Source organism: Carya illinoinensis, chromosome 13 (assembly GCF_018687715.1).
Source record: "Carya illinoinensis cultivar Pawnee chromosome 13, C.illinoinensisPawnee_v1, whole genome shotgun sequence".
In the NCBI taxonomy this organism is placed as follows: domain Eukaryota; kingdom Viridiplantae; phylum Streptophyta; class Magnoliopsida; order Fagales; family Juglandaceae; genus Carya; species Carya illinoinensis.
Genome location: NC_056764.1, coordinates 2,100,961 through 2,110,916, shown reverse-complemented (window position 1 = coordinate 2,110,916; position 9,956 = coordinate 2,100,961). Strand labels below are relative to the sequence as shown.

General features: G+C 31.0%; 1 protein-coding gene across 1 annotated transcript; it reads left to right on the top strand.

The window, feature by feature from the left end:
• The first annotated feature begins 2,973 nt into the window (after window positions 1-2,973).
• LOC122291387 (very-long-chain aldehyde decarbonylase CER1-like) lies at window positions 2,974-9,422 on the top strand. Its single transcript, XM_043099080.1, has 11 exons — window positions 2,974-3,118; window positions 4,682-4,786; window positions 4,967-5,190; window positions 6,057-6,289; window positions 6,545-6,764; window positions 6,901-7,282; window positions 7,432-7,548; window positions 7,845-8,045; window positions 8,223-8,327; window positions 8,510-8,686; window positions 8,969-9,422. The coding sequence occupies exons 2-11, from the start codon at window positions 4,727-4,729 to the stop codon at window positions 9,134-9,136; spliced, it is 1,887 nt and encodes a 628-aa protein (XP_042955014.1). The 5' UTR covers window positions 2,974-3,118; window positions 4,682-4,726; the 3' UTR covers window positions 9,137-9,422.
• The last annotated feature ends 534 nt before the right edge of the window (window positions 9,423-9,956 follow it).

The following is a 9,956-nucleotide window of genomic DNA, read 5'->3' as shown; positions in this document are numbered from 1 at the left end:
ACAGTAGTCTTTGATTTTTTGGTGCAGCCAGGGCGTAGGCAGTTTAGGGTTTTTATTTTCTCCAGTGTTTTAATTTCCTTTTCATCGTCTCTCTCCGTCTTTTATCTTTGGGTGCAATGTCTATTCTTAGCGGCAACATGCATTAATGTCAATTCTTAATTAGTGGCAACAACACGAAGACATGCAACAAGCTACTAGCGACGAGAGCATTAAATAAGCAAGATGAAAAGTGATGGACGGTGGTTACTTCAAATCAGAATAATTTTAAGAGAAATAATATTTATAATTATGATTATGTAAATGCTATACAGTCTTTTTTTTTTAAATAAATTAATATAAAATTTATATTAAAAAATTAATTTTTTAATTATAAATTTTACTCTTTTTTAAAATAATTATACAGTATTTATATATTTTATAATTATATGTAATATTATTCTTATTTTAATGAAGTGAAGCAATCGTATTGATTAATTGTAAAAAATATTATAAAAATGTTGTAAATGTATCATTATCAACCCAAACATGATAATTTGACAAGTTGTTGGAAATGATAATTTGACAAGTTGTTGGAAATTTTATGTATTTTAAAAAAATAGAATTAATTATTTAAAAATTAAATTTTTTTATAGATTCAAGAGATATCTCTTTTTTAAAAAAGTACGTGCGAGATCTATATATCTAGATAAACATTTTCTCTTTAAAAAATATGTTAGTTAAAAAAATTATATAAAACTAATCTCAAAAGTTGATAAACCTTAATGTGATATTTTCAAAATTTGTGAAATTACTTAATTTATTTTAATGTAATCCGTCGGATTTACTTTTGTTCATCTTAAAATATCTATTTGACACAAGATCATGCCGGCAAAACTATGAGGTGAAAATGTGGCATGCGATCACAGGCTGGAACTGACTGCATCGATCGGCGCCTGCAGGAGGCGGGGCTGCAGGCTAGCTAGGGTGAATAATGGGGAGTGAATTAAGGGCAGACAAAATTGGGGGAGAGGGACGCACGAAATGTGAGGGGCGGGCTGTTGTGTTTTGACTGGGCAGTAAAAAAGTTGTGAAATCTTGAAAGTAGAGACTTGAAACAGAGCAATGTTGCACAATTTTTCAACTTTCATGCATTATTTTTTAAAAAAAAATTTAATCTTTTTTTCAATTTATTTTTTTTAAATTAATTCAATTCTTTTATTTATTATTTATATATTAAATATTTGATAAAAGAAAAAATAATAAAATTTAAAAAAAATGTGATATATAAAAGTTGTGTGAATAATAAATTGTGTAGATTTTTTTCTTCAAATATGACTCTTTTGGATAAGCACTTCAATGAGACAAAATGGAATGATATATTTTTAATAGTAATACAAGTTTTTAAATTAAGATAAGACAAAATAATTTATAAAAAAATATATGGTTAATAAGATGAAATAATTTTTAATTTTTGAGATTAAAAAAAGATATTTGTCCTATTATAGATCAATATCCGAATTGTATATTATTTATATACTGTTTATAAATTGTATAGTGTTCATATTCACGTTTTGCGTATGTATATTTAAATCACAATTGCACTATTTACATATTATTTATGTCAATTTTTACTAGTTATTTTCTGTATATATTTTCAAAACTTCAAAGATAAAATAATATTGTGTTTAGGTAGCCAAAACTATTATAATGTATAATTCTGGATGAGATATTTTTATCTGTATTGACTAACCAAACCGGGCCTAATTTTACTTACATGATATGCCCTTAATAGGACATTAATATCACGCCTTTGATGTTTCCAAAAGTATTTTCTTCTAAATATATATAAATTATATAATAAAATTATTTTATATAAAAATAATTATTTTAATTTGTCAAAGTGAGTTTATTTTCTTTACAAATAATCGGTCACAATTATTCGTTTTTGTTATAATTAAAGTTGAAAAATGATAATATATTCCCCTGTTTTGCTTCCGGCCTCATTTTGACGCCCCCCCCCCCCCCCCCCCCTTTTTACTTTATAGTTAAAGAGCTAATTATTAATATATTGATATATATTTTAAAATATTTAAATATGTTCAAAAAATATTTAAAAAAATAAATATATAATTTATATTAAGATCACGTCCAACAATAAACACTAGGCGGTACAGTATGTAGCAGCATCCTATAAAGTTATAAGGAAGAACTATCAGTTCAAAGGAAAATGATCATCTACATGCATCTTCACTGAAGCTATCGATTTCTTTATTTTTTTAAACTGTTAATAAAATTTTTTAAATGAATTTGTATTTTTTTATAAAATATTTAAAGGGATTTAAAAAATAATTTTAAAAAATACAACATAAAAAATTACATTTTACACTTCTCATATAAGTTGTAAAATCCACATGTGGAGATCACCACTCTTGGTGATTCTAGCCGGACGCAATTTCACAACGCAACAGATCGAACGTATTGCAGACAAAGCGATGGGTCATACACAAATGAATTATGAGAAAAAGCAAAAGGTGGTTGGGAATAATAAATGCTTACGAGATTGTATTTTATAGTTTTGAATGGTATATATAGATGTATATGAGGCCGTCGACTCTGCTAGGCTTTCTAATATGGGACGCTACTACATGTGGAGAGCAGTGATATAAGTATTTACAGTATTACGCATAATATATATTATATATACATGTTGAGTAATTTTTTTTTTTTAATTCGAAGCTTGAATTGTAAATTTTATAATCTTGAGTACATTAATAACTGATCATATGTTATTATATAAATAAAAATTATAAATATAAATAACGTTTTCTTATATGAAATATTAATTAATGAAAAATAATATCCCCAAAACTTGCAAATGGTACAATGTATCATGTATAGAAATAAAAGATGATCTATGACTATACCTAGCTAGCTTTAAATTAAGGAGCTACGTGTACGATTAGTATACAATAGCGCGTCTATAAATGAGGGCAGCTAGTTGAATGCAAAGCACAGATATAGCAGATTGCAAGGCAAAGAAATTAGTAGTGAAGAATGTATGTGGCTTCTAATTAACCTGCATGCAGCCCAGACCTCACACCAACATATCAGATAAACTCCCCTTGGAAGCAGCTCTAAGGTGCTTTTAGCTCTCATATCTCTCTATCTCTCTCTCTCTGTCCATATATATCTATATATATTGATCAGATTATCTATATATATATATATATTGTTTATTCATTTTGATCGCTCGTATATTTAATTTTTTTATTTAATGATTAAGAAAGTTATTTTTAATATATTAGTATATTTTTTTATTATTTAAAAATATTAAAAATTATAAAAAATGAGTAATACTACTCATTATATTAATTTTCATGATCATCAAATCATTCTATGACATTAGATGACTTAATATTATTTATTATATTTTACTTGTATATCTATGGATGATGGATAGATTTTTTTATATTAAAAAATAAAAAAGACAAAAAAGATAAAAATCTAACTTTGTGCTAGTTGAGACGTCCCACGGTCATTACTGACGGTAGTCTACTGATAGATTTTTGATAAACTATATATTGTGCATGCGCCCGCTTTTTTTACTTTATTTTAACGAACGGTTAAATTATAATTAAGCATGCAAATTGAAAAGTTTTGAAAGTTCCGGGGTGAAGTTCAAAACTTTTGCTAGTTCAGAATGCGCTCAAAATATATAGCATGCGACAAAAAACAGAAACTTTAAATCTCTCTGATGACATTTATATGACAAATATATATATATATAAATATATAAAAAAAAAAAAATGTCGAGAAACTGACTATATTCACGAATCTCTGTCATGACATTTATGAATAGGAATTGTTGTCTACACATACGGTGGCCACCGCCACCGATTTCCAATTTTTATTTTATTTAATTTATAGTTACGTAGATATTTTTAAATAAATTTTTAAATTTTTTTATTAAATTTAAAAAGATATTATTTAAAAAAAAGAGAGAAAAATATTATATATTATATCAGATATATTATTTATATATATAATATAAATAATTTTATAATTTAAAGTATTATATCAAATAAATTCAGGAAAACAAAAAAAAACAAAAAAAACTAGCTAGAAGCCTTTGGCTGCACACCGCATAAATGCCATATTATCATGAGTGAAATGTCGATTTTGGCCTCCATTAAAACTTTCTCTTCAGCTCCTTCAGCCTTCCATTCCATTAAAATGGTTTTGCGAGAAGTAAAAAAAAATGAGAAATGATATTTGTAGTTGTGATTGCATAAACGACGTGTAGTTGTTTTGAAAAAAATGAATTAATATGGAACTTACATGAAAAAAATATTAACTTTTAAATCGTAAACTTCACTCTTTTCAAAATGATTGTGCGGCGTTTATAATTTTACAACTGTATTTAACATTGACGAAAGAAAATAAAATCAACACTACAAGAAGATCTAGCGTTTCTGTTACAAATAACCCCGGCCCTCACCTCTGGGTACCCATAACTGCAAGAACTACTCTGCCCAGAAGTACCATATATCTAGCATTTCTGTTACAAAGATCAGCAAGTCGTACTGCGGTGTGCTTCAGCCAAGAGGCTTCTCCGTGGCATGATTCTTTTATATTAAAGCATTTTTTTATTATTATATCCTATGAAATGTTTAAAAAATCTAAAGGCATCATGTCTATGCAGGTACACCACAAACATTGCACCAACAGTGACTGCACATAATTAAATATGGCTACCAAACCGGGGATCCTCACTAACTGGCCATGGAAGCCTCTTGGCCCATTCAAGGTACATCTGAATTAATTGTACTATAAAACTATATGTATATATATATAATTACTAGTCGACCAAGTTAGCATATATTATATTATATATATATATATATTTGCTCTTTTAATTTATATAATTATTAATTTCTAAACTCTCTTTTTGGCATGCATTTGTATCCCGGTACGTACGTGAATTAAGTACGTGATTTTGGCTCCATGGGTTGTTCATAGCACATACCAGTTCATAGTGAAGGGAGAAAGCGAGAGAGACTTATTCTACTTCCTCATATTTCCATTTCTTTTGGTGAGGATGCTTCATAATCTGATATGGATTTCTCTCTCTCGTTACCGAACCGCCAAAGGCAATAACAGGATTGTGGATAAATGTATTGAATTCGAGCAGGTTGATCGAGAATGCAACTGGTCAGTACAAACTCTCTCTCCCTCTCTCTCTCTCTCTCTCTCGCTCTCTCTGAATCAGGAGCTGCATCCATAAGTGAAATGATTGATCTTACGGATCCTTAATTACATTGCAGATCAGAATTTTCTTGTCATATTTTCTATTATTTATACTTCTAAAAGTCACATATTAACGTGACATTCTCAATTATATAATTTGAGATAATTATTGTACTCTAATTAATTAACGTTTTCTACAATGCATATATAGTAGTTACCTAGCAGAATTTGATCCACGTATATATATATATATATAGATACAATGCGACAAGTACATCCAGTACATGCATAATGAGCTTGCAGTATTAGTTTAAAGTTTGGAAAATGATAGGTATAATAATTTGTATAAGAAAAATGATAGTTACAGTCGTGAGCCATACAATCATTCTTAAAAAAATGAATAAATTCGAGATCTACATAATTTTTTTTAACAGTAAACTCTATTATTTTTCAAAGCAACTACACGATATTTGCACGCTCCACAACCATATGTAGTATTACTTTTTATATAATTATGTTTTAAACTACATGCATTTATATAAAATAATTTATGAAACAAGTAACATTATTTTACAGAAACATCATATTAATTTAAAACATGAGTATAAAATAGATCAATATAAAAAAATTGTGCCCGATATCATTAGTACTCTTAAGTTTTACTTATTGTTAACTCTATTTGTAATTATATCTACTTACAGTACAAGATCTAGTACTTACAGATCACTTACAGCATTAGTAATACTGATCAATGTTGGGACATGGTTTTTTATTTTAATTTTTTTAAATTTTTTTTTATAATAATTATTCTGAATTAATATATATTGCAGGGATGACCAGATATTGTTAACCGGAGTTCTATTTTACGTTGCCTACATGAAAATTACCCTGCTTCATAAGCTACCAGTGTGGGGAACAAAGGGTGTGGCTATCACGTGTCTGCTGCATGCTGGTCCGGTGGAGTTCCTCTACTACTGGTTTCACAGAATGCTGCACCACCACTACCTTTACTCTCGTTACCACTCCCACCATCATTCCTCCATTGTCACCGAGCCTATTACCTGTAAGATATATATATATATATATTTATATATATAGACTAATTCTTGACACTGAATATATATGCTAATTGTTTTTCACCTTAACGTCGCTCCAAAAGCTAAGCTTATTAATTATTAGTCATGATCAGTTGACCTTTATTACTAATTGATCTTGGCACGTTGAGCTAGTTAGCATGCATATATGATCGATATTCAACTATATGATTAATAATTCTAAACTTCAACTAGTTAATTACCTAGCTCCATGCATCTGGCAGCTGTCACTCATCCGTTTGCGGAACACACGGTATATTTCATGCTCTTTGGAATACCATTGTTTACAACAGCGTTCACCGGAACGGCCTCTATCGCATCCGGTTTTGGTTACATCCTTTATATCGATTTCATGAACAACATGGGCCACTGCAACTTCGAGCTCGTTCCAAATTGGGTCTTCTCCCTCTTTCCCCCGCTCAAATACCTCATGTACACTCCCTCGTAAGTATTACTTACTCTGTCTCAAACCCTCACCATATCAACTTTAATCACATATTATATATATATAGAACTCCTCCTGTTCCAGTCTAATTAGGTCCTGACTCCACCACTTTTGCTTGGACTACTCGATCGACAGGTTTCATTCTTTGCATCATACCAAATACCGCACCAATTACTCACTTTTCATGCCCATATATGATTACATCTACGGTACCATGGACAAATCCACCGATGCTCTATATGAAGTTTCCCTCAAAAGACCTGAAGAGTCACCCGATGTCGTACATCTAACGCATCTCACGACGCCCGACTCCATCTATCATCTACGGCTAGGATTTGCCTCCTTGGCCTCCAGGCCCCACTCGTTTCAATGGTACTTGAGGTTGTTGTGGCCATTGACATTATTAATTTGGTCTGTGATTATGAATTGGATCCGTGGCCATGCTTTTGTTCTAGAGAGGAACACCTTCAAAAACCTCAAATTGCACTCTTGGGTGGTACCAAGATACCATAAACAAGTAAGAAATTTAATTTGGGTATGAAAATATTTTGAGAATATTTCCTATCATCGTTAAGAAAATCAGTGAGAAACTTTTATTGATACCTGTTGTTTTGATGTACAATTCACTTCAGCTTGTAGTTATTCCTGTTTTAAAAAAATCTGCAGTATAAATCACAACGCCAAAGAGAGGTTGCCAGGCTCCTCAATAGCTTGATTGAAGAAGCCATACTAGATGCTGAATTGAGAGGAGTGAAAGTGCTAAGTCTAGGTCTTCAGAACCAGGCAAGTAAATCCAGCTATCTAATATGTTGTTTTAATTTGTTTTTTGGTCCTGTAATTCAACATTACACCACGAGGAGGACATAACAATCCTCTCCCTTACACCTTCAATTTCTAGTGCACGGTATAATCGAGAATTAACTTGATGTTTCAACTCCCTTTCAAAGAACTTAGAACCTCATGACTCATGACCATATGCAGCATTTTAAAAAGTTTATCCTCATGAGCTTCTTAATTAGTTTCTACCACGAGTGCTGATCACCTTAAAGTAATGAGATTTTATATATATAAATTTTCAGGGGGAGGAACTTAATGCGAATGGTGAGCTTTACGTCCAAAAATTTCCTCAGTTGAAAATAAAGCTGGTGGATGGAAGTAGCTTAGCTGTGGCTGTGGTACTAAACAGCATTCCAAAGGGAACAACGCAAGTGATGCTTAGGGGCAATCTTACTAAGGTTGCTTATGCCATTGCCGAAGGTCTATGTGAAAATGGAATCCAGGTGCGACGTTGTAATAGCTATTAATTAAGTTCATAGATGACGTACTCTCATGAAGGGTTACTCGCGTTCTTGAAAAACTCGATAATTACTCGAAAAAATATCTGCAGCTAGCTGTTGAAGTTTTCATATCTGCTAGCTAGCTAACAATTAACAGTTAATATAATCTTATTTGCTCAGGTGGCAGTATTATATGAGGATGAATATGATAAGCTTAAACAAAGGCTCACGGCCTCCGAGTTAAAAAGTAACTTGGTCCTATCAACAGGTTTTGCTGATCAGAAGGTAAAGTTTGCGACCATTTTAATTATATGTATATATAATTGCATGCATGATTGCTATATATCTAGCGAGAGTGGCTAACCCTGGCCGTCGTGTTAATTAAGCATTTTCCCCGAAGGTGCTTTTATAACTGCGCGCATGTCAGTAAATTTTATTAATTAATCAACATACATTGAAAAGTACAGGTGACATGGTTGGTGGGAGATGGATGGGCCGAAGACGAACAACTGAAAGCATCGAAAGGAACATTATTCATTCCTTTTTCTCAGTTCCCACCCAAGAAACTGCGGAAAGATTGTTTCTACCACAGCACACCGGCAATGATCGCCCCCACATCTTTCGAGAACATGCACTCTTGTGAGGTAAGCTGCAATTATAATTCGTGGCTCACAAATTTCTTGATCTTAATTTAATTAATTTACTACACATATAATAATTAGGATATTAACAGTCATGAATTTGCTAATTGGATCGATCGATGCTTTTATTTCAATACATATATATATATATATATATATATATATATAAGATTATCGCGTGCCTGTGCAGAGACAATGTCAATAATATTTAACCTATTTTGGCTGTTCGATGGACACATTTCATATATGTTAATCTCTCTCTCTCTCTATGTACGTACGCAACAGAATTGGCTGCCAAGAAGAGCGATGAGTGCTTGGCGTATTGCTGGGATATTGCATGCATTGGAAGGGTGGAATGCGCACGAGTGTGGTAAAATGACCATGTTCAACATCCAGGAAGTATGGGAAGCATGTCTTCGACACGGATTCCAATCTCTGACGACGCCCGCCTAGCTAGTTTCATCATGCTTAATGATCAGTTAATCAAATTAAAAGGGATAAATATATAATAAGGGGATCATTAAGATGATCGATCGATCTATCCGTAGGTACGTAGGTGATCGAAAGATTTGTGTTTCAATGCTAGTAATTATATATGATGTCTAAAAGAAGGGCCGGATATACGGACACAATATTAAATATTCATGTTGTTGAAGTATGGTCTTGAATATTTATTTAATTACAATAGGTGTCTATCCCACGTCAACAGTAATAAATAATAATTTTCTTATTTTTATGATATAGTTACATTCATGTCCTTGAATTGCTTTTACTTTTAAATTAATAAAAAAATTTGGTTTTACTTTAACATTTTTTTCTCTTGATCTTCTAATACTACAATTATTAATTGTTAATTAAAAGACATGCATGCAAAGCGTATGAATTAATTTATAAGCACAAAAATCGTGTGATCAAGATGTGCTAACTAATGACTAGAAAAAGAAAAAAAAAGATATGCTAGCTGATATTTTATTTTTCAATATACGTGAATTGATCGGAACAAAATATATATATATATTGGAATTACATTAATTACTATGTGAAAACATGCAGTAACAAAAGAAATCTCAAAATGCTTATTAAAATAGTTCCAATATTCTAAATGAAAATTAAAAAAAGAAAAGAAGAAATAAAAAAGCTACTTACATGTAAATAAATAATTTTCTTGCTTTGAAACTTTTTATCTCTATATAATATCCCATGTGATCTCTGCGCCGTCTAATTAATAGCTTTATTTCCGAGGACGAATTTATATCCAGTAGCAGTACTTAGT